Genomic DNA, 25,949 nt, shown 5'->3' on the forward strand with positions numbered 1-25,949 from the left:
ATGATTACCAAAAGGGAAGTAGGGGAGTGATAAATTAGGAGTTTGGGATTAACAGATACATAGTACTATATATAAAATAGATAAATAACAAGACCTACTGTATAGCACAGAGAACTATATTCAATATCTTGTAACAATCTATTAGTGGAAAAGAATCTGGAAAGGAATATATAAATATAAGTATAAATATAAATATAAATATAAATATAAATATAAATATATATATAACGGAATCACTTTGCTGTACACCTGAAACACAATACTGTAAATCAACTATAATTCAATTGAAAAAAAAAATCCATTAGTTATGTTTCTCTGTAAAACTCCAATACAGTAGATCTAAAGGGACTGTTTCCGGCCTCCACAATCTTCCTTTAGCACTACACATCTTGACTCTCCACACAGACTTGGGAGAATCTCCTCTATGGTTCCTGTGAGCCTCTCTTGCTAAGGGAAATTTAGGAGGAGGTAGTGGAATGAATTATAGCCCCCACCAGGATAGGTGATCGCAGGGCCTCAGCTGGTATTCATCTCCTCTCTCTCCTCCACTTCGGCAAGTCTTCATGGCTTACTTGATGGAGTAACCCAAACATTCTTAAAAGGGGCTGACCAGTAAATATGAAAAAGTTTGTGTCTCAAAACGTGTATTAATTTGTATATTATTTGTCTCATTGGTTTTAATTTTTAAGCCTTAAAATAATCATTTCAAAATAATTTTAATGCAATGTTAAAATAAGAGTGTGCAAATTAAGAAGCTCTACTAACTGAGATAAGTCCCAACTTATCACAGTTCAAACAACATACTCTTTTTAAGGCAACATATCTCTTTTGCTAATAAGGTAAAACCATCAAGATCTCAATGTCCTTATATGTTGTATCCCCTACAGCAGCAAGAATAATCATGTAAAGGGCCGAAGATCTCCTGCTTCCAACTGAATCAAATACCAGGTTGTCCCCATTCGTGAGGTTATAGAAATGAAGCTATTTGTTTGAGAAAGAGCTTTCCTTGGCAAAACAAATTAGAATCTAGCTTTTAGCTTTGTTAAACCACACAAAGAAAATTATTAAGTATAAACTCAGTTCAACAAATCTTTATTGAGCTCCCACGGGGTGCATGAATTTATAATCTATAATTTACATAAGTAGAAAAGTGTTACTTTAACCCCTTAAAATTTTTTTAAAAAAGCAAATTACAACTTCTGTATATATTTCAAGTGAATCATTTAATGTGAGTGAGGCTCAGTTTGCTATTACCATAAGTATTAACAGAAGAAAATGGGAAAAGTATAAACAGTTTCCCTTATACCAAAAGGGTCTGATGCCAGGATAAACTAGCCTGTTGGTTTAACAATAGATGATCAAAAAGGCTAGAGAATCTGGAAGTAAAAATTGGAAGCACTGTCCTCTGAAGGCTCATTCCCTTGAGGGCAGCAAAATGCTGAAAAATTAACTGGCTCAAAAATTACACTGAGAGATCAAGAAGAGGAGTCAGTCACAGCTTGGGGAAAGAAGTCTGAGAACAGATGACACTAAATGTACTTAGATTAATAATTCCAAAGTTTCCCTGGAGTTATAATAGCACTCTGAGCTAAACAAAGGGGCTATAAACTCATACTCCTTTGAACAGAGTGGTTTTAAATGATAGATTCTCCAGTGCACCAACTGTATTTTCAAGTATAATCCTAGTATTTGTACCTAGCAATACAGAAGAAAAAGCAGCAGGGAGAAAGTGTCAAGTATATAGGACATAAAAGGATTAGGCAGCCCTAGAATTCCCAGTTTGAGTCTTTTTCATCAGGAAAACCACATTCCGGCTCAGTCCAAGGTGATGCTGGAGACAGTGCTATTGATGGCTTGTGACAAGCAGGAGGCAACAGTGAAAGTATTGAACTCTGGCTTTCTTCTTTCATCTGTTAAAGAAACTCAAAATAAGGCTGTTGGTACATAAATTCAATGCATTAGTTTTGTTAGCAATAAACAACTTTTAAAGAAATCATCTTAAAAGTGTTTAAGTTGTTTTTAGGTATTTTCATTTAAAAATGCCTTTGATTCTGGTCATCTGAAAACAAGAGGTAACAGCCAAATAAACTGATTTTATCAGAATTATTTTGCCCTTTCACCACTTCCAGCCAACATAGAAGAATAAAATGTCTTTAAATTAATCAAAATATAAACTGAGGATACAGTAACACCTGATGATATTCTGTTTTTACTCATCTTGTCTTGCAGAATGGAAATAGTTTAGAAAATCTATAATTGAACTACAAAAAAATCTTCTTATTTTTAACTTTACCTTGTAAGAAAGTTATTATTAAGGATCTTGGTAACCAAACTGTCCCATTAAGCCAATGAAATGACATACTTTTAAATAGTATTAAAAAATATCTATAGACACCAGAAGATAGATCAGCTCACCTGTTTGAAGAAAACATGGGACAATAAACTGCTTGCTGATGGCCTGAAATTTTTTTGAAAAAATTATCAAAAATTAGAATGTAGACCTTTTTGGTATAAATATATATTAGAACTTATATAAGTTTAGAGTTATAAAACTCAATACACAACAATTAAAAGGAAAAAGAACGTTATGTCAGGAAGCCCAGTTCTTAGCTTCAACCTTGACTAAAGGGAAGAATTTAGTGATATCCTTCAATTAGTCTAGGACTTTACATTTATTAGGCACTTTTATAGGCATTAAGGGGCTAAAAAAAGATTAAAAAGACACAAACCTTATTTCCAAAATACCAACACTAATAGTTATCTATGATAATAATTATTGTAATAGCAGCAACTAACACTCTTGTACTGCCTGGAAGTGTCTAAAGTGCCTTAGACAAATGCAGTAATTAATGTCCAGAAAGATTAACTGATCTTGACAAGGTGATTTGGTTAGGAAGCGAAACTGTGGAGACGAAAGCCCGTGTCTTCCGGCTTCATATCCTGTATCCTCTCCACGTGCTCACTGCCTCTATTTGATTTTAACACTGATGTTTTCTGGGCTAGACTATAGTATCTTGATGAAAAGACTGATAAAAGATTTGAATTTGGCAGGAAGGAAATACCACAAAATTTCCATACAATACAAAACACAGATAATTTATGCTTTAGAAGAGACCAGTATTACCTTTTCTCAGGATCTTGCTGCAAACAGAGCTGAACCAAGCTGAGGAAGGCAGGAGAGAACGTCCTTGAGGATGGCGTTTGCAATCTGTCACTATTTACTGTGCGAGTTCCACTGGAGATGTGTACACTTTCTCCAATCCCAGAGTCTACACCTGATCGGGAATTTTTCATTCTAGACTCTGATTGAGGGAAAATACTGATATCCAAAGGGCTGTAAGGAGGACCTTTCAGTTTCTGTAACAACATCTAAAAGAAAGAAAAATTTCCTTCAACCCCTTCAAAACAACAACAGTAGGATCCTAGGAGTCTACAGCAAAGATGTTTAAAAGAAATTTTCTAGAATGTACGGGATCTCATGAAGGGAAAAGTTCAGAGATTTTAGCAGCATTTACCTGAGTCCTGTGCATGTCCTGGAAAGGTACCTGCCCACTGGCCAATTCACATGCTGTAATCCCAACACTGTAAATATCTGACTTTACATTATATCCATGTAAATCCTGCAGAACAATTAATTTGAAGTCCTTTAGTGTAAATAACTTAAAAAGCTATATACATGTGCTTTTTGATAAAGGATGGTGAATAATAATGAAAAAGACTCATGAGAAATCAAGATATACCTAACATATGGTATACATTTAAAAGTTCCTAACAAGAAAGAATTAAAAAGTCTTGCAGTAGGCCTTTCATCAGTCCAAATATAAGGACACAACTGTCCTTTAGTCAAGCTCAGAAGACACTCAAGACGCACAGACAACCCAATGCAATGGCCACACCTGACCTGTCTCAGTAGTTCGGGACTCAGCCACGGCTGAACTGATGTGCTGAACTGTGGGAAATCATACACAGCCCTATGCCTCTGTCCATGCTTAACCAAACTATGCAGATGGGACAGGCCAGAGAGGGTCACTAGGCCATCACCAGAAATGAGGATATGGCTGGCTTTAATACTCCTAGAACAAAAAGAAACAATTCTAAATACTAGGAAATTGGCCAATGAAGAAAGAATAAAAATCTGGTCAGAATAAATCCATGTATTCTCTTGGAAATTCAATACTCTTTATAAAATAATACTTGATGCATAAGGTTAGAATTTAAATACAATATTATCCAATAAAAGGCAGCCTCTTGTAGTATTCACAAAATTTATCAATATATGTCTAATATAAAAATTTTCTTTGTCAAATAAATTATAAAAGAGACTTGTTTTTCATCCAAAACACAGAATTTGGAAACTAATAGAGCAGGACGGCAAAATAATCTGATAAAGTATAATAAAACCTTGATCAATTAGAATACAGTGTTAGAAATCCTCAGTTAACCAGACTGCTGCTAAGAAACAATAAACAGTAAGAAAAAAAGCTTTAAGGAGGTTGAAACAAACAAACAAAAAAAGCTTATTTAAAAGTAACTTAAAAAGGAAAGCGAAGTCCCAATGTTTCTTAGAGCAGCACTGTTTTTAACATTCAGCCAATTAATTCTAAATCTACAGTTTGGTAACCAGAGAACTGATATTTAGTATGATAATTTCAAGGTGCTGCAAAATATTTAAGAAATCAGAGAAAGGTTTAGTTACAATTTGTACATGATACAAACATGACATAAAGCTGAAAAGCAGATAAAGAAGATCTTTATTTGCTTAAGGAAAAAAAAAACCCACAAGTGCTAACTCGGATTCCACTACCTAGTTTATACCGCAAGCAGACAGGTTTCTGTATCCCTCATTATTGAGGCTTGAGCTCCATGAGGGCAGGCACTCCGTCCCAGCACTGAGCACACACCTGGCACACAGGAGGTGGTCTGAACACTCCCAGTGAATGAACTATAAAACATCAGCATCTACTGTACCTGTTGGCCCCTTTATCCCTCAATTTTCATTTGTGAGTTTCCTATCCTTCCATTCTAACATTCAACTGCTCCTTCCTAAAAGCTTCCTAAAAGATTTCTTCCTCTCAAATTCTTTCATTTCATAAAATACAAATAAGTATATACCTGTGAATACAGCCATTTTGGTGCAGATAGTTCAACCCTCTTACTGCTCCAAAGAGAATGCTTCTTATTAAAGTTTCACTCATTCCTTCAGGAAAGTAAGTTCTCAAGAGTTGACTTGCTGAACCTAAAAAGAAACCCCTGAAATCCTTAAATGAACACTGAAAGTGATTTTGCTTCTAGCCATGTTTTAAATGTTCTTTTCAACCATAAACCACACACCTCTTACATTTTAGAGTCTAACTACTTTCCTATACAAAGGTAATTTTCCTTCAAGAATCCTTAAAAAGACTTTCTAACAACACACTAGAGATTACGAAGGTGAATTAACGATCTTCAATATTACTGAAAAAACATACTGTGTGAATATGTATGTTTTAAATCCTGAGGCAATTCACAAAAGCTATCCTAAAGATCAAAGCTCTAGAATCCATTCATTTATTCAACAGCTATGGAACACCACTTTGTGCTAGGTGTTCTATAAGCACCTGGGGACGCCAAAATGAAAAATACATACACGATCCTGCCCTCAAGAGGCTCAAGTCCAGCGCAGGAGACAGGTACACACACAGATGTTCACAATACAGTGAAATAAGTGTACCGTGTAGAGAAACGGGGATAGGCATGGTGTGCACAAGTGGAAAACTACTTCTGCTTTGAAGAGTAATAGTAGCTCTCCATTAAGAGAGAAGAAAGAAACTGAAGGGAAAAGACAGCTTGTTCAAAGGCATGGACTTCAAGGAGAAGCAATCAGTGGCGGTTTCACTATCACCAGACCCATTCTACTTTTTTTCCCAAAAACTAAAATTCAACATAAACCAGATATAGAAATGCATCATGAAATCTAGAGCAGGCCATCCAGTTTATAAATTAAAAGTAGTGAATCATAAATCTAACATCACACTCATAATTAAAGCATCCAGACTAAACCATGAGTTATTTTACCTAAAATGAGTTTTCTTACCATAGGCCATAAATGGAGAAATAACCCAAAGCCAACTGCCAACAGTGAAAACAGCCCAGTAAGTTGTAATATTGGGATGCCGGAAAAAGTGGGATAGAATCACTGCTTTCTGGGGTAGACAAACAAGAACAACATTTAAACACAACCTTTTTTCCTCATGATGAAGGTAACAGCAGTAGCTACAGCTAACACTCAGTGGAGCTTATTAGTACTAAGCACAGTTCTTAGTGCCGCCATCTCTTTAAATCTCACAACTGTTACACCAAGTATGTGATATTGTAATTTCCATTTTACAGAAGAGAACATTTCTAAGTGTCAGGAAACTTATCCAAGAGCACATAATTAATAAAAGAAGTGAAAGTAGGATGTGAACTTAGAAAATCTGACTCCAGAGGTCATGCTTTTAATAACTATACTATGTTCTTATGAAACATTTTAAAAATACATTAAAATATGAAGATAAAAGTCACTCCTAACACTAAATCACAGAGAGAATCACTGTTAACATTTCAGTATAATTTCTTCCAATGTTTTTCTGTGCAAAATACATGTGCACATATAAATATTTTAAAAACTGGGATAATACCAAAATAAAATCCTTACCCTCTTTGTATCAAAAATGATTAGTGACAATGAAAATGGCATTATAATATTTCTGAAATGCAATCTGTTAAAATTTGTCAACTCAGAAGCTAATTTTACCTAACTAGATGAAAAGGAAACTGTTTCTGCTTTTTCTATTTCCCTAATGACTATTTGTGACTGCACTGACTAGGGGTATTATAAATTCCAGACCAGAGTTCTAATACTATATGCATTTGAAACAACTTATAGTAGTTACCAAAGTCTGAATATATTTGTTCTTTCATGGATCTGGCTTCCAAGGATTCTTTCCAATTCTGTAATTGCATGTTTATTAGAAGAAAGAAATTCACCTTTCTCTAACAGAATATATTAATTTGGGGGAAAAAAATTCTTACAGATGTAATGTCCTTAAATAGACATTACATTAAGTGTATCTTTTTTTTTTTAAATTGTTACCTGTAAAGCTTTCAGGCGTTCTTCAGTGCAGTTTTCCAGATTTGTAATTTTTATAGTGACCAGGGTTCCTGTAGGAGTATGCCGTGCAAGATGGACAGAAGTCAAATTGTCAAATCCTCTTCCTATAATCAGATATAAAATTTGTGTTAGCAACCAAAGAAAAAAAAACTGATAATCTGGACTTCATCAAAATTAAAAATTTCTGCTCAAGAAAACACTATTAAGAAAATGAAAAGGCAAGCCACTGATTGAAAGTATTAACAATACTTCTATCTGACAAGACTTACATCCAGAGTACTATAGAAAGAACTCTTACCAGTCTATAATAAATGACAAACAGCCCAATTAAAAAATAGGCAGATTAAATTGGAAATCCACAGAGAAGCCAATATGCACATGAAAAGCTGCTCAAAATAGAATGCAAATTAAAACCACAACAATATACCATTACATATCTATTATAATGGCTAATATCGTGACATGATAAAAAATTGTGATACATTCAAACAATGGGACGTTATTCAGCAATCCCCTACTCCCAGTCCCTGGCAACCACTAATGTGATTTTTGTCTGTCATGTAAATGGTACCATAAGGAAGATAGTCTTTTGTGCCTGTTTTCTTTCACTTAGTATAATGCTTCTGAGATTTTTTTTTGACATTTTTATTGATTTATAATCATTTTACAATATTGTGTCAAATTCCAGTTTTCAGCACAATTTTTCAGTTATACATGAACATATATATATTCATTGTCACATTTTTTTCTCTGTGAGCTACCATAAGATCTTGTATAAATTTCCCTGTGCTATACAGTATAATCTGGTTTATCTATTCTACAATTTTGAAATCCCAGTCTATCCCTTCCCACCCTCCGCCCCCTTGGCAACCACAAGTTTGTATTCTATGTCTATGAGTCTATTTCTGTTTTGTATTTATGCTTTGTTTATTTGTTTGTTTGTTTTTTAGGTTCCACATATGAGCGATCTCATATGGTATTTTTCTTTCTCTTTCTGGCTTACTTCACTTAGAATGACATTCTCCAGGGACATCCATGTTGCTGCAAATGGCATTATGTTGTTGGTTTTTATGGCTGACTAGTATTCCATTGTATAAATATACCACATCTTCTTTATCCAGTCATCTGTTGATGAACATTTAGGCTGTTTCCATGTCTTGGCTATTGTAAATAGTGCTGCTATGAACACTGGGGTGCAGGTGTCATTTTGAAGTAGGAGTCCTTCTGGATATAAGCCCAGGAGTGGGATTCCTGGGTCATACGGTAAGTCTATTCCTAGTCTTTTGAGGAATCTCCATACTGTTTTCCACAGTGGCTGCACCAAACTGCATTCCCACTAGCAGTGTAGGAGGGTTCCCTTTTCTCCATAGCCTCTCCAGCATTTGTCATTTGTGGATTTTTGAATGACGGCCATTCTGACTAGTGTGAGATAATGCTTCTGAGATTTATCCACGTGTCAGTAGTTACTGTCTTTCTACTGAAGAGTAATAATCTATCATATAGATATACCACAATTTATTATCCATTCATAAGTCGATAGATACTTGGGTTGTTTTCAGTTTTTGGTGACTACCAATAAAATTGCCTAAAGCAGTCTTTAAGTAGACATATGTTTTCATTTCTCTTTGTAAGTGGGACTGCTGAGTCATATCTGTTTAACCTTATAAGAAGTTGCCAAGCTGTTTCTGAAAATGGCTGAATCACTTTGCATTCTCACAAGTGACATAAAAATAGTTGCTTGACATACTCACCAGCATTTGGTGTTGTCAGTTTTCAAATTAAAAACACCTAGAATGGCAACCTATTAATAGACACTTAATAAAGGTTAGTTTCCTCCCTCTCTCCACAGTCACCAAATTCTGCCACTTGTATCGTTGAAATGAAGTTAATCTGAAATTCATCCCTTCCTGCCCAGTGTCAGCATCACTGCCTTAGCTCAAGTCCTGTCCTCTTTCCCTGGATAGATGCAGTGACCTCCTCACTATGGCCTGCATTCCCAAACAGAATGTACACCAAAGTTACTTCAAAAGCCTGTGCGTATGTCCCATTCAACAGAAGTTTTGATTCAGTAGGTCTGTGATGGGATATGGGTATTGTAATTTGTAAAAAGACTCAGGTGATGAGGATGATACTTCTGGTTGTAAATTACTGATCTATTATATCTTCCAGATTGCTGCCTGGAATGGCTGTCAGTTGTCCTTGTAAATTCAGCATTTTAACAAAAGAAAGGTACTATAGTGCAGCAGCTGAGAGCGTAGTACTTGCAGTCACAAAGGTTTGCTTTCATATGACTAGCTGTGTGACTACTACTTAAATTCTCAGAGCCTCAGTATTCTCATCTGAAAAATGGGAGTGGTAAAGAGGTGAAATGGAAGAATACACAATGCTATTACTATCACCATCACTATTCCACAATGCCTCTCTAATACAGAGAGGATAAATTTCAAACATTTCCTTAAATCTTTTGAGTAATGAAGCAGTACGTTGTAGGGACTGACAGATAAGACTCTGAACTTCTACGCACCCCATGTGAGGACTTTCACAATGTGTTCCAGACCTCCTTTTTCAGATTTATCTCCTACTACGGCTTACTCTCCCCTTGTTCCTGCATCTAGGCACAGAGCAACTATGTGACAGTCCCCCTCAGTCACCTACTGAATTACTTATTTTTTAACCTTTTTTGGATCGACACCATCTGAAAGTCCTTTCCAATTTGGGGGCATTTTCTACTAGAACTATTTTTAAAAAGGTCAAATCTTTTTCTCTTTTGGTCACCTTGACCCTGGCAAGGGAGGATCCATGACCTAAGCTTGGCCAACTGGAGGATGAAGTGAGTTACATAAAGAAGCAGAGGCAGTCAGAACTCACTTAAAACTTAAAAACCTCACCTAAAATCCCATTTGTAATAGAAACTTCTTTCAGTTAAGTTTGGAACTCTCCAGTGGGGTTCGGTGTCTGGTGGTAAAAGTAGCCTACTAGGTAGAACACTAACCAGGCTCCTCTTACGCTGTGGCCCTGGCTATGGTTCTAGTCACATAGTTTCTCTAGGTTTCTTCCAAGCCTATTTATTTCGCCAATGATTCTGTGAATTAGCAAAATTGTTCCCAAAAAATGCCTTTTTTGTTTAAGTAGTCAAGATTGTTTTCTATTGTTTGTAACAAAACCCTGACTAGAATATTAGCCAACTTTTTTTCATTCTTCAGGATCCAGCCCCTTTCTGCTATCTTCTATCTTCTTTGACTCCCAGAAGAGTCAAGGTGCACAGCTGGATGTTCCATCTGCTCAGTTCCCATAATGCTTAGCACACATCTACTACACTACTTTCCAGGGCATAAAACATAGCTGTCTTCCATGTTCATATTCCCAGAGAGGATGGGAACTCCTCAAGTGTCTTACATGGCTTAATATCCCTAGCACCTAACATAGTATCTGTTTGTAGCATTTCACAGATTTTTTTTTAACATTTTTTTATTGAGTTATAGTCATTTTACAATGTTGTGTCAAATTCCAGTGTAGAGCACAATTTTTCAGTTATACATGAACATACATATATTCATTGTCACATTTTTTCAGGTGTTTCTGAATATTCAGAGCAAATGTTACACATATATAAAGCTATAAACAATAACTCAGCCTGTTCCAAACAACTGAAAAAAGTTTCTACTATAAATGAGATTTCAGATAAATTTTTAAGTTAAAAGAAAGTAATCTTGTTAAAGGACTGTGACTGAAAAGAGTCACATGATTTGATTTAATTCAGACAAATGATCAGACGTTTCCCACAATAAATATATAAATAATAAATATTTAGATTGTTTAGTATCTTCCTCCTCTATAAGTACTTCAGTGAAAAAAGTAAAAATTCTAGAAAATAATCTTGAAAAAATCTGGGTTACTGTTTTGGGACACACATAAAATTAATAGCTCCACTTGACTGACACAATTAACATCTAGTTTTTTGCTGTGGGTAGAAACAGAAAAAGACCTCCTTACAAAATAATCTTTTTGTCATCAATTTCATTTCTAACAATGATGGGTCAATTATGTAAGACCTGGTATTATTACCTATTTCCACTTGGAGTTCATAGTGAGAAACGTTCGTGGAACAGATCACTTCACTGGCTCCAGTGGATGGACGCAACAAGGAAAGGGCTGGGTCATCAGCCTGCATTGTTTTTAAAATATAAAAAGAAAATAGGTGTAAACTTTTTTGGTGCCCAATTTGGTTCCCTACTCCAGTATTATATACCGATATTGTCTCTTCAAACACACAAGGGCTCAGTAGGAAAGCAGTGAAAAGTGGCTTATGAGACTGTTTTAAGATCCAAAAAGTGTTTACAGTGGCTAATAAATGGTGCTAGTTAGAAAGCTATCAGCCTGTGAAGGGGGAAAGGGCAGGAAAAGCAGAATTACATGTAGCAAAGAATACTTTTCAGCACAATTTCCAGTAAGCATTGTTAAGAGTTGCTAAGAATGACTGTTGACTCTTCAGGGTATCTAGTAAATATATAAAGGGAAGAGACACAGGGACCTGTGAAGCATATTCTATGCATGTGCTTGCTTCAAGTGGTCGCCAGTTATAACCATTACAAATTGCAAGTGCTCAGCTAGTGGAGGTGTTAACAATCAAAGAACAATTTCCACACTGTAGCCTACTAAAAGAAGCTGAAGAAGTTTTTCACAAGATGAGATGAATTGAAACGGAGGTCAGAAAGAAAAATAAACTTTAAGAGATGGGACAACAGGATAGGGTACAGATTTCCTGAGTTAATGACCATGTACCACTATGGGGTTTCACCAGGTATTACAGTGCAATCAGAGTCCGAGGTTTGCACCAGGTCCCAGTGGCAGTGAAATAACATGCACACAGGAGAAAGAAAGGCCAACACAACTGGTGTCATATGATAGCCATGGGGATCTCCAAAAGGACACCAGTACTCCACAAGACACTTAGGAGCCTTTACAGTCACCAGCAGGTGATAGGAATCTTGTTACTGCCTCCAAGGTAAAGAGAAGCAAGAAGGGAGTTAGAAATGACATTACTATGTACTAGGAATTCTGCTAACTACTTTTCACATCCTTGATTCTACATGTTCCCTAAACTTTTAAGAGAGCAGAAAAAATACAATTATAAGCTCAAGACTTAAGGTGAATAAAGGTGAATATTCTGCAAAAGGGATGAAAGGCTGTAAAAAGAAATTCTACCATTGGAAATAATCCCAATGAAGAAAGAAATCTAAATAAATCAATTTGATTTCCTTAGAACAGGTAGTCTTAAACTCAGATTTAAAGAACACATATGAGAGAGAAAGACAGTATGTAACAATTTAAAACATTTTTAAAGTAATAAGCTGTCAGGAAGGCTAGAGCACAGAATGAACTGAGGCTTACAGTTCACTGCTTGAAAAAATGGCATCAGGTTACCAGATGATGGATTGAAATCAGGCTCATCAATGTCTACTTTGCTTCCATCAACTCCATTAGGGAAATCGTCTTCTTTAAACTAAAAGAACTTATATTATAATTAAGTAGATGAAGCCCAAAACAGGTTGTTTCAAATAGGTTTAAACCTTCAGACCAAAGACTATTGCATCTAGGATATTAAGTTTGCAAATACAGCAGAACTCATATGAGAAACCAGAATGGAAATAGTCAAACACTGACTCAATTTTCAAAAAAAGGGAGAAAATTACAAAGGGGCAAGCTTGATGCTGTTGCCCAGTAAGGTCTGATATCAAATTACTACATAGACAAGTTATGGACACCTAAGAAGACAATACAGCAATCACAAGAAGACAGCATAGGTGTACTAAGAATAAATCATCTTTAAACTAACTTCACTTCTCTTTTTGATTTGATGACTAGTTAGAGAATTAGAAAGCAAAAATCATGGTGTCAAACTTTTCAATAATTTCCTAAAAATTCAAAAGACCTGGTTAATGAACAATCTGAAAAAAAATCATGAAAAAATTCCATTTACAATAGCATCAAAAAGAATAAAATACTTAGAAATTAACTTAACCAAGGCTGTGAAAGACTTGTACAATGAAAACTACAAAACATTGCTGAAAGAAATTTAAAAAGACACAAATGAATGTAAACACACTTAATGTTTAAAGATTGGAAGACTTAGTATTATTAAATCTCAAGGGACCGCAAAGAGCAAAAACAACCTTGGAAAAAAAAGAACAAAATCGGAGAACTCATTCTTCTTGCTTTCAAAACTTACTACAAAGCTACAGTAATTAAAATAGTGTGGTACTGACACAAAGACAGATATATATAAAGAGCAATAGAACAGAATAAAGAGCTCAGAAATAAACCCTCACATACATGGTCAAATGACTTTTCACAAGTGTGCCAAGACCATTCAATACAGCAAGAACAGTATTTTTTAACAAATGGTGCTGAGAAAACTAGATATCCATGCAAAAGAATGAAGCTGGATGCTTATCTATACAAAAATTAACTCAAAATGGATGAAGGACCTGAAATTAAGAACTAAAATAATAAAACTCTTGGAAGAAAACATAGGGATGAAGCCTTATGACATTGGATTTGACAATGATTTCTTGGATATGATACCAAAGACACTGGTGACATAAGAAAAAACAGACACACTGGACTTCATGAAAATTTTAAAATCTTGTATATCAAAAGACTCTATCAACAAAGTTAAAAGGCAACACACAGAATGAAAGAAGATATTTGTAAATCATACTTCTGATAAGACGTTAATACCCAAAATATAAGAGAACCAAGACTCAACAATAAAAAAACAAAAAACCCACTTCGAAAATGGGCAAAAGACTTGAATAGGTATTTCTCCACAGAACACATACATGCAGTCAATAAAAATATGAAAAGGTGCTCAACATCACTAATCACTAGGGAAATGCAGGACTTTTTTTTTTTTTTTTTGGTGTTGGGGAGGTAATTAGTGTTACTTATTTATTTAATGGAGATACCGGGGATTGAATCCAGGACCTCATGCATGCTAAGCACATGCTCTACCACTGAGCTATACCCTCCCCCGGGAAATGCAAATCAAAACTACAATGAGATATCACCTCACACCCTCTACGATGGCTGTTATCAAAAAGAAAATAATGAGTATTAGAGAGGATGTAGAGAAACTGGAACTCTTGTGCACTGTTGGAGGGAATGTAGAATGAATGGTACAGCCACTGTGGAAAACAGTATCGTGATTCCTCAAAAAACTTAAATAGAATTACCATATGATCCAGCAATTCCACTTCTGGGTATCTCTCTAAAAGAATTGAAATCAAGGTCTCAAGGAGGCATTTATACACCCACGTGCACAGCAGCAGTACTCACAATAGCTACAATGTGGAAGCAACTCAAGTGTCTACTAACAGATGACTGGATAAGCAAAATGTAGTATAAACATATAATGGAACATTATTCAACCTTAAAAGGTAGGGAAATTTTGCAGTATGCTGCAACACAAATGAACCTTGAGGATATTATGGTAAGTGAAAAATCTCAGTCATAAAATAACAAATATAGTACGATTCCACTTAGATTAGGTACTTAGGGTAGTCAAAAATCAAAGACAGAAAGTAGAATGGTGGTTGCCAGGAGCTTGGGAGAGAGAGGGAACCAGGAGTTATTGTTCAATGGGTACAGAGTTGCAGTTTTATGAGATGAAAAAAGTTTTTGAGATAAATGGCAGTGGTGGTTGTACGCCATTATGAATGCATTTGATGCCACTGTACTCTTAAAAATAGTTAATATGGTAAATTTTATGTTACGTGTATTATAGCACAATACCAAAAAAAAAAAAAAAAGCAGCACTTGTGGAAGTTTCCTGAGTTCTAGGCCTCTCTTGGTAACAGCAAGGAGCCAAAAAGAGACACTTTACTTTCTAAATACTATGTCAGTTTGAAGGGTAATATTTGGATGAAAACTAGGATTGGACACTATATCCTTTTGTACAAAAGGGTATGTAACTAGAAGACTAGAGTGTTAGTGAGTAAAAGTGAAATGACAAAAATGAAGACAACTGAAGATAAGATCAGGATAAATTTATAAACAGGATTAACTGAGATTACTTTATTTGCAAGGTATTTGCAAGGGAGGTTTAAGAATTATAATATAAAATAAAGATTAAGAGACTAAGGGGGGAAGATCCCAGAGAAATAGTTTTCTCAGCAAGTTTCTTTAGGTATCATTTAATATATCAGGTATTGCCCAGGGATGATAAAGATGAAAAGGACAGGATGCCTATTTTATGGGGATCATTTTATAGTTGGAGGGACATATACAATAATCACTGCAAGATGATATAGTAAATGCCATTTTATGGGAACGTTTAAGACCTGCAGGAGCATAACAGAATTAAAGGTATAAGCTCAAAGGCTTCAAAGATGTGATATTGGAACCAACTCTTTATGCATGAGGAGGAATTTTAGAGACAGAAAATGGAAAAAGGTATTTCAAGCAGAAATAAGAGACTTGGTAACAAGAAATGAAACTCAAAAATCAGACATATTCCACGTCATTTAGAGTCCTTATACTATACTAAGAAGTGTAGGCTTTATTCTACAGGCTTTAGGAACCAATGGAAATTTGAAAAGTTGGAAAGTGGCACAAACAGGCCTGTATTAGTAAAAATGCTGAATATTGATCTGAGTGGGAGAGGAGGTTATATGTGTGTCTAGGAAGCTAGAGGCAATAAGTTTACCTATAATAGTCCAGGTGAGCGATGATGAGATTTCATTAGTAGCAGGAGGGGATGGACTCCAGGGCATTTCAGAGACAGATCCATAAGAAATTAGTATATAACCAGATGTGGAGGCAGAGATAGAGGCAGTGTGAGAATAACTCCAAAGTTTCTAGTTAGAGTGATTCAGTAGACGGGTTTTCACTTGCCAAAGCAGGAAATACAAGGGGTCAGTAAAGTATGAGACAAGAATACGGTTTTACTCAAACCCTACAGCGATGCCTTTGAAAACTCTAATCAGAGGTATTCTACAGACACATCTGGTGCCCGGGAAAGAGTCGAGTTGCAGATAAAAATCTGAGAATCATCAGTCCTGGTTGATGACAGGGTCCCCTCCTGACTTGAAGGAAAACCTCAGACAGCTCCAGGACAATCTCAAATCTGAGCAACAGAAACCACAGGAACAGGTGAGACTGCATAGGGAGATCCTGTGAAGCAGAAGAGAAGAGGCCAACTACACACTTCTGGAGAATAGCTTAAGTAGAGGAAGAAGAAACAGTAAAATATACTGTAAAGAAAAAGAGATATAGGAGAACCAGGAATTATATTCTGCAAAATGGTATTACAGAAGGCAAAGGAGGAGTATTAATTGTACTCAACCATTTTCTTACCAAATTTTGATGGGTACTGGTTTCAGACTGTTTTTCAGGTCTGAGTGATTCAACTTGTGTTCGTGAAGTGCAGAAACAATCCTGTAAATTCAGAAATATATTAAATAAGTGAAAAAATAAGTCACAAGGTAAGTAAGGGTGGCATGTGAATACAGAAAAGTCTGTTGACCGGGTTGAGGAGCAGAGAGAAAGGGCAGCATGCACGAACTTGAACTGGAGCCAGGCTTCATATACAGTAGGGGAGAGAAGGGAGAAGCAGCTAGGTATGAAGACAAATTTCACACGTTTTAATTTTACTTGGCACTATCTCCGATTCTTGCCCTCTACTCTGGAGGTATTAATATCAATTCATTTTTACTGGTGGTGTTAATTTTTAATCCTTTCATCATCTTTATAGTTTTCTTCTGAATATTTAGCTAAAGATTATTCTGTTATATCATTATATATCATTTTTATCTTGATCCTCAGTTTTGTTTTGTTTTTTTCCTTAAGTGTAGGAACCATGTTTATCCACATGAAAACACACATTGAGTATATTTGGAACCAATTTTGTTTCATAAGGTGATAAACATCTCTAACCAACTCAGAGCAAACTAAGAGGCTTGGTGTCACTATCATAATTCACATTTTCTTGAATTTTAACCCGTGGTTCTATTATCACATATTGTCAATAAAGAAATGTAACACCTACACATGTTAGTGGGGTAAAGCTGATGTTATCCTATTTAGGAAGGTTATGTCAAAAGAAAAGTATAAACAAATTATATGAAAGAGACTTTTAGTGATTTTCAAGCACCTCATGAACATTCATTCTTATATGAACATTAAAGTATAATATCAAATGAGTCTTTAAGATAAGTCCATCTATGTCTACTTAACACTTTGCAGTTAAAGTAATCAAACTTCCTTTCTTTTAAAATATACCAGAATTTCTCACTAATCAAACTAGTCATTTTCCCAGTTGGCCTAAATTACTGATTAAATTCCTATGGTCTGTATAACTTATTAATCTCACCACAATCATTTTACTGTTTTATATAAAACTCGCCCCTGAGGAACAGAAGCTAAACAGTATCAAGATAGCTGTAGAATTTTTCCTTTGTAAAGTTTCTATTGGTTTGTGTAGGGTGAATAAAATTTACAACAAAATAGTTTTTGAAGATACTTATTACTGTTGTTCAAATCAAAAAACCACCTGTATATTACACTTGGTATTTATATATATTTGGCAACACTTACCCTGAATCTTTCACAATAATCACGGATACCATTGTGTAGAAAAGAGTTGACAGTAGCCTAAAACAGCTCTCCTTGGAAAGGCCTGATTGCAAGGTTGACCCCTGGCTGGTATCTATGAACTCAGATTTTGGGAGGGTTCCCACCATTCCCTAATAAGAACAGATCACAGTGCCTAAACTGTTAGTGCAAATAACATGGTTTATGCTGAACATCTGCTTCCTTTCTAGGGGTCTGGAATTTTGTTAACTGATGCACCTTTGAAAACATCATTTCTTGGCTGTCAAATAGATGGTAAAACTTGAATGGGGAAGAATGCTTCATAAACAAAAATATTAACTTTATATCAGTTGTACAAATGTCTCATTTAGGAGAAAATTTGAATATTTTGATTCAAAGGATTCTAAATATTTCATCATTGTAGGAAGAATATAACAAAGTAAAATTACTAACAAATTAAACAAATATAAATGACCCAATATCAAATTCTATTATTTTTCAAAAAATCCATAATTATGAAATAATAGATTAAATAAGACATACTTTCACCCAAATTTGGAAGCCCCGGGAACCACACAGACCTTTGAATCTCAGGATCTTCACCTATCAAATGCCCTTTTACATCTCATCCAACGTACATATTGATATAAAACTCTTAATCTTAAGTAATCCTTTAGAGCAGGGGTCAGCAAACTATGGTCCATGAGTCAAAAATGACCCATCACTTGTTTTAGAGCATAAAGTTTTACAGAAACACAGACATTTATTTGCATTTACTTACATATTGTCTATGACTGCTTTTACAACAATAGATGAGTAATTTAACAGAGACCATATAACACACGAATACCATCTGGCTTGTTACAGAAAAAGTTTGTTGATCCCTGCTTTAGAAATTGAGGTAGATATTTCACCTCAATGTATTTTCCAGATATAAAAAGCTCTCCTTTTAAGTAGAAAAACTTTACTTTCAACATAAAGTACATGCATTCTATATTTTCCAAATAACTAACAATACAGTCTCCTAACTTCATAGTTCTGCCTCTCAGACTTGGCAAGTGATGGAGTAGACTGGCAGATACGAGTTTGAGCCCTGGCTCTAATTCTTTGCAATCGTGGGCTAAACTCCAAATGAGGATTATACCCACCTGCCCTGCCAATCATTACAATTTTAAAGACTGAAAGATAATATATGAAAATATTTCTAAATTATAAATCATCACATAAATGCACCCATCACTTATTAAAAGATCACTGCTTTAATGATTCCAGTATTCAAATACATATTATATTCTACATAAAACACAATTAAAGATGTAAAACCACTTAATCTACAGTAAATACCATGGACTTAATGAAAACAAAAACCAAGTTGATTTCTACACATCATATTATACATTGATCCAAATGTTGTCTTGTTAAGTCAAGGAGCTTACTTTTAATGCTATTTTGCTTGCCTGTAGTCAGATGGAAATTTGTAAAAGGGATTTTGAAAGATTTGAAGGATAAGGCATAGCTAATTGGATGGAAGAGTAAATGTATGAGAAATGTATGAGAAAATGTATGAGAAAAAGTGGGTATGGGACAAAGGAATAGAAGGAGTATATCAGAAAAGTACAGGAGAAGCTCTTTTTTAAAGACACAAAAACTCAATGAGAATTTAACTCATTTTTAAACACCAAAAGTCATTCAGATCAAAATAACATCTCAGAGCATAAGAATATCCCATCAGAGTATGATAATAGAAGATATAGATGATGGCTTTGCACTAACATCTAACTACTCTGTTGACACAAAATTAGATCTGTATTTATAAACACTTACCAAAAGAGACATTGAACCGCTTTAGTTCACAGAGAGTGACAAAAATCCATCTATTCCAAAGATTTCTGCTTTATCTTCAAGACTCAGAAATATCCTACTATAAAAAACAAAAGTAAAATAACTTAGATTCACATACAAATTCCTTTAAGATCTAATTGCCATAAACCCACTGCTATTTGGGCAGCTATTCTTTGACACAAGGACTACAGACTTCTAGTAATCTAAAGAAATATCTAAGTAAATAAAGAAACCATACGCCTGTAGAAAGTCATTACACTTTTTATCCAAAACAGCCAAGTATTCATTCTACTAGTGTTTAATGCATGGGTGCTGTGGGTCAGGCAGGCACTGTGCCGGGCACCAGGAACACTCACTGGTGATCAGGGCAGACAAGGCCCCTGTAGTATACGTTCCCACAAGCAGAAAGATTAGGGATGTCGTGATTAACTGAGTTTCCCGGTTCTTAGGATTTTGTTTCTTGCTTTTTCCGTGTAATATGTTCTTTCTTAACAGAAAAATTTTAGACTCCATTATATCATCTATTTTTCAGAAAAACTCATAAGAAACTGACACAATCTGTGAGAACTGTTAGCACTAAAGGGGTTGTCCCTGTGCCTGGTTTAATCCCAGAGGATTTGCTTTAGATGGGACAGACTATTAAGAGATAATTTTACAAGACATTTTGAGGTCAAGGCAGCAGCTGCCCCTAGTAAGGGGGGGAGAGGTTCCCCGCAAGATATATTTGCTGTCATAATTCTTTCCTGCATGCTCTTTCACTAGGTATGAATATAAATCCCTTTTTAAAAATCATACTTGAGACTGTATTTCTAAATGTATTCACAAGTACATCAGTGTGGCCTTTTACACTTGGTATCTAAAAAGCTAGTTAGGATAAAGCTTTATAAATCATTTAAATTTGTTCCATAATAGAATGGTTCCTCTGAAGCCTTTAATCTGAAAGGTTAACACTTTCTGTGAAAATCAGAAGCCGCATCTAAATGACAGAACTCAGGTTTTGAGTTAATTCAAGAATCCAACAGAGACCACTGTTACAGAGAACGCAAAAACAAAAACAAAAACAAAAACAAAAACAAAACCCAAAAAACCGATTTAACTCTTTGTGGAGCTTTAAAATTATTGTAATTTTCAAAGTGATCTTGGAAAGTCATAAAATCTTAAAAATTATAGCAACACACAACTCGGTAGAATTTTCCAAACTTAGCATTCTGACTCACGCTTTCAAAAAATATTTACTAGGCGCCTACAGTGTGCCAGACTCTATACTAGGAAGGCGCTGTCACAAATTCTGATCAAGTTTTGAGGGAAAAGGCACTTGACACAACAAACCCACGAGGGAAAAACACAACGCTGACTTAAACACCTCGGACAAAACGCAGCTTGAGCATTTAATCACGTAAAAGCTTCCTTCCGAGTCCTGCTTTGGGGCACTTTGTAGCGAACTTGCAGAAGGTGGCACATAGATCCGGGGCGGGAGGGCGTCGTGTGTTTGGAAACTCGGCGGGTGGATGAGTGCCGCCAAAAGGTGAGAGCGGGGGTGGGGGTGAGAGCGGGGGTGGGGGTGGCGGGACCCGGGGAGGGCACCGCGGGCGGCCGGGCCCCGCGCACCTGGCACCGCCGACCCCAGCAGGCGCCGGCTGCCCCGCACGCAGGTGCCTCCGCCGCCGCGCGGCCCAGGGCTCCGGGCTGAGCCGGAGCTGCACGGGGCGCAGGGGCCGCTCGCTGTGCTGAGCCGGACTCCGCCACGGCTCCGTGGGCCGTTCGGGCACGGGGTCAGGCGGCGAGTTATAGGCTCGGGCTTCCCGAGGCGCGCAGATAGAGCCACGCTCCCTCACGTCCCCACCGGCCCCTAGCCCTTCCCCTCCCGGGCCCGGCCTCCCTTATTACCCTGGCGGCGACCACGGCCAGCAGCTCTCCTCAGGCGGCCAGCGGTGCGGGGCCCGGGGGCCCGGGGGCCCGGCCCGCCCAGGGGCAACGCGAGCGCGTAAGGCCCGCTCCCAGTGCCAACCGCGGGGCTCTGGAGAACCCCGCGACACGGACTGGGACTGTGGGCCTGGAACTCTGCCCCAGCCTCGGCAGCCCGCGGGAACGGGATTTGCCCCACACGGCCCCAGGGTCGCGGCCCCGCCTCCCTCCCCACGTCCAGCAGCGAGGGGGCGTGGCATCCCATCTAAGGGGCGTGGTCGAGAGGAAACTACAATTCCCAGTAGGTCTTGCGTTGGGGCCGTGGAGGCTGCTGGGAGAGTGGGTCTCCTCTCTTTCCCAATTGTGCGGCTGCTGTCATTGACCCGACGTCGCTGCAAAACTGAAGTCGCCAAGTGATGATGTTGTGAAGTCTCTCGCCCGTCCCTGCCACGCCCGGGCAATTACTGGCAGCGGCGGCCGCTTCGGCTGCTGCTCTCAGGCTGCCGCCGCTTTAGTCTTCTTCCTGAGAGAGCGCCGGCGGAGGACGGAGGTAGCAGGGCCATCCTGTGAGTAATCTTCCCGCGCACGACCCGAACTTGCCCTTGCCATCTTCCCTTGAAGGCAGAGGAGACTGTCCGCGCCGCGCTCCTCCGGGTCCTCGGAGGACACGCGCGGACACTGGAGCCGGAGCCGGGTACGGGAGGGCTAGATCCTCTCCGGGTCCCCACCCTGAGGTGGGAAGCGGATTGTTTCCCAAGTGTAAGTGAGAAGTGATGGGCGTTGGGCTCTGGCCTCTGGGTTCACCCCCAGCTGCACCCCTGAGGATTGGCAGCATCCTTTCCTCTGCCGGACAGCATCCACCTGCTGTCCCATCCCTGAGCGATGAGTGGCTTTAGTGTCTGGACGTTAAACCTTAAGCTTCGGTCACCCTCTGTGATGTGAACTAGAGGAGAGGGTATTGGAAACAGCTCTTTCTATGTTGAGTTGGGCTTTTCCTGCGATTGATTTTGAACCAGACACGGCTGACGTTAGTTTCAAAAGTAAGTAATGGATATTGGCAGATGTCCCTTTAATACCAGCATAAAAATGATCTCTCAAACACTTAAAAGATTTATGGGTCATTATAATAGTGGTGAACCCAGTTACTTGCCTACGAGCCTTTTATTTAAACCTGCAGTTTCTGCGCTGGAAACTAACTTTCCACTGGGAATTCATCAAGCTAGAATGGACTATAGGAATAAAGTGAAATGGACGATTGTTTTTTAAAAAAATCTATTTTTTTAAATTTTTTTTCCGACCTTCAAATCTTTGCTGTAGAATTAGAAATCTGAGCTACAGTGATCTCCAAATAGCATGTTAATGGTGGTGATGTGACACTTCAGGAGAAATTGTGAAGGACATTTGATGGTGAGACAGCACAGGGGTGAAAACACTTGATCATCTCAGCAGTTATTCCAGCTTTCTGTTTTTAAAATTAAGTAATGTTCGACAAGTCTCAGACATTCAGAAAACACATTCTATAGGAAAGACCATGATTTATCATTTTACAGATTCTTATTCATATGATGATAGGGGTTAGAAAGACTGATATTTGAGTCCTTTCAATCAGCCAGGCATCTCAGTTGTGAACTCCACGTACATTCCATCAGTTGTTCACTATAATAACCCTGTTGCGTAATCTGAGGCTCAAAAACTTTGCTTATGTAACAAGTGGAGATTCATACCTAGATCTAACTTATTTCAAAGTTACAAGTCACATGACTTGTACCTACTTCAGAAATGACTGACCTTAAAGGTTGGATGATCAAAAAGCATTTTCTAGCGTTATTTCCTGATATGGGATCCCACTACATACCTTGGACTTCTAGAATAAGTTCTGAACCCCTGCTTTAGTACCTTTGAACCAGTTCTCTCTGGTTGCAGTTCTCATCCTCCACAGAGCTGCTCATTAAGACCCTAAAAGCCCATTACAGATCCACTTGTTTACTTCTGTAAGCCATTATAGGATCAGCCTTTCATCTCAAAGGACTTTCCAGTTCAAAAGGTTAGTAGTTCAGTAATTGAAAATATGAGCCAAGAAGTGTTATTCCCTACTGGAAATGGTTAAAATCCATAGTCACAAAGAGTAGAAAAACTTGTATAAGATTTTTACTTCAATACACAAAATATGTTAAACACCAGTATAAGGAATGAGACAGGTGATAATATGTAATTTCATGTTCATTTTGATCTTTGTTTATATCATCTACCAGTTTTTGAACCTCTTTAGTTAACAATCCTATTAAGTTGGTAAGAAATCTGAGGCATTAAGGAAATATTCACATTTAAAATAACTTAGTAATTGAAGGAACTAAAGTACTCATGATTTCCAGTCATATTTGTTTGAATCTGCAGTGATCATATAATAGGAAACATTTTATAATACTTACTATGTATTAGATCCCTGTCTAAAGGTGTTACCTATATTAACTTATCCTCGCAGTAACATTATGAGGTGTTTTTAGAGATAAGCAACTGAAACAGAGGTTAAGTTAACATAGCCAAGGTGATTCAGCTACTAAGTGGTGGCACTGTGTGTCAAACCCAGGCAGTCTCAGAATCTTCACTCTAATGTTTATTGAGCACCTACTGTGTACCAACCCTACAACTGGACGCTTTTATTATTATTAAGTCATTTATGTTTATAACTACATTATGTAGAATAGAAAGTCAGCACTTAGTGACTTGCCCAAAGTCACAGGATATGTAAATGGTGGAGCCAGGATCTGAACTCATGCTTGCCTTTCTTCAAAGTCCACATTCTTTCTTCTACTTTCTGTAAATAATCAAATCTTTAGTAAATACCTTCAATGGGACAGATGCTGTGCTGAGCGCTAGAGATTTAGTCTCTGCTCTTAAGGAATACAATCTGAAAAAGGAAAGAGACAATTGGAATAGTGTGTTAATATGATTGCAGCGTACAGAAGTACTATGGGAACAGAGACAGGGCAGTGCCATCTGCCTGGGATGGGAAGGCTAGGGCCGGTCTTGGAAAAACAAACAGGAATTAGCTTGGCCAAAGAAAAGGGGAAGGGGTTGTTGTGGGCTGAACTGTGTTTCTCCAAAATTTGTAAATTGAAGCCCTAACCCCTCTAACCTCAGAATGTGACTATATTTGGAGACAGGGCCTGTAAAGAGGTAATTAAGTTAAAACGAGGCTTTAGGATATGTTATAATCCATTCTAACTGGTATTCTTATAAGAAGAGGAACTTTGGACACAAAGAGAGACACCAGGGATGTGTGCCCAGAGGTTAAAAAAAAAAACCATGTAAGGACACATTGAGAAGGCAGCCATCTGCAAGCCTCAGGAGAAACCAAACTTGCTGACACTTTGATCTTGGACTTTCAGCCTCCAGAACTATGAGAAAATAAATTTCTTGTTGTTCAAGCTACCCAGTCTGTGGTATTTTGTTTTGGTGGCCCTAGTAAACTAATAGAGAAATGTTCTAGCAAAAGGAATGAAATACAAAAACCTTTGAGGTGTGGCTGGGTAATTAGGTTTCATGATAAGAAGTGTTGAGAAGGGAGAAGATATAGCTCAGTGGTAGAGTACGCGTTTACATGAATGAGGTCTTGGGTTCAATCCCCAGGAACTTTATTAAATAAATACATAAAAAATTTTTTTAGAAAGAAAGAAATGTTGAGAGATGAAGCTGGAGACTAGACTGGGGCCATATTAGGATGATTTTTGTATGAGATGCAAAGGATTTTAAACTTTATTCTAAGGGGGATGGAATGGATAGGATTTGTAGCAGTGGGAAAACATTAAGTCTGCATTTTAGAAAGATACTCTGTGAGCTGTGGGAGGATGGATTAAAACAGGTAAGACTGCAGGCAAGGAGATCCGTTAGGTGTCTTGTTGCCACAGGAAGCCGAACTAAATATTTTCTCAGAATATTGAAATGTCAAACTAAAACAAACCATTGTTAACACAAGGAAGACTGTAAAGGGCACGGCTAACCCTTAGGGCATACAGAAGAAGTTTTAAAAAGAACTTGTATATACCTGTTTTGTACCTAGAGACTGGTTTTGCTTTTGACATTTTGCTTTCCATAAATAAATATTTACTCAGATATTACAACATATTCAGTATTTTTTCACTGCATTTAATAGGCACTTTTATGGTGCTTATGCTATTCTAAACCATTTCGTCTGACAACCTTATGAAATGTCTACTTTTATTATCTCTGTTTTATACATAAAGATATTGAAACACAGAGAGATTAAGTAACTTACCCATGGACACATAGCAAATAAATGGCAATATTAAGATTCAGACCCAAGCAGTCTGTCTTCAGAGTCTATACTCTTAGCCATTATACTATACTGTCGCCATATATTATTTATCAACATCTTCAACTCCCTATGAAAGGAGGAGGAAGGAAAACAATAGTAAATTGGGTATGTTTGCCATAGGGAGTATGCAGTTTATCAGAG

At 37.3% G+C, this 25,949-nt stretch overlaps 2 protein-coding genes across 5 annotated transcripts in view; one reads left to right on the forward strand and one right to left on the reverse strand.

Annotated features, from left to right (window-relative positions):
• Positions 1-1,076: 1,076 nt before the first annotated feature.
• Positions 1,077-21,710, reverse strand: STRADB (STE20 related adaptor beta). Of its 3 annotated transcripts, none has more exons than XM_032480069.1 (12): positions 21,455-21,709; positions 19,550-19,643; positions 16,490-16,570; positions 11,198-11,297; positions 7,115-7,236; positions 6,074-6,182; positions 5,113-5,236; positions 3,902-4,073; positions 3,516-3,620; positions 3,125-3,369; positions 2,416-2,458; positions 1,077-1,910 (listed from the first exon to the last, which is right to left on the reverse strand). In XM_032480069.1, exons 2-12 carry the CDS (start codon positions 19,559-19,561, stop codon positions 1,767-1,769), a joined length of 1,257 nt encoding a protein of 418 aa, XP_032335960.1. In that variant the 5' UTR covers positions 19,562-19,643; positions 21,455-21,709; the 3' UTR covers positions 1,077-1,766. The 3 variants fall into 3 exon arrangements, with proteins under 3 accessions (XP_032335960.1, XP_032335959.1, XP_032335961.1); XM_032480068.1 differs by having other exon boundaries at positions 19,550-19,646; XM_032480070.1 differs by having other exon boundaries at positions 1,804-1,934; positions 19,550-19,646; positions 21,455-21,710.
• Positions 21,074-25,949, forward strand: part of TRAK2 (trafficking kinesin protein 2) — a 58,730-nt gene continuing 53,854 nt past the window's right edge. The window contains exon 1 of one of the 2 annotated variants that reach the window (XM_032480067.1): positions 21,074-21,092. The gene's annotated coding sequence lies outside the window, so the exon portion shown is untranslated. Of the gene's footprint in view, positions 21,093-21,835; positions 22,039-25,949 lie in introns of those variants that run through there. The other variant, XM_006189946.3, reaches the window with a different exon arrangement.

This window comes from Camelus ferus, chromosome 5, assembly GCF_009834535.1.
Source record: "Camelus ferus isolate YT-003-E chromosome 5, BCGSAC_Cfer_1.0, whole genome shotgun sequence".
Classification (NCBI taxonomy): domain Eukaryota; kingdom Metazoa; phylum Chordata; class Mammalia; order Artiodactyla; family Camelidae; genus Camelus; species Camelus ferus.

What these genes read in the sequence shown, in the direction of transcription:
- STRADB (XM_032480069.1), bottom strand. An exon ending in TTCTCCATTTATGGCCTATG is followed by an intron (nt 5,237 to 6,073) that starts GTAAGAAAACTC and finishes GTTTCTTTTTAG; the next exon opens with GTTCAGCAAGTCAACTCTTG. An exon ending in CCCATGTTTTCTTCAAACAG is followed by an intron (nt 1,911 to 2,415) that starts GTGAGCTGATCT and finishes TTTCTTTAACAG; the next exon opens with ATGAAAGAAGAAAGCCAGAG.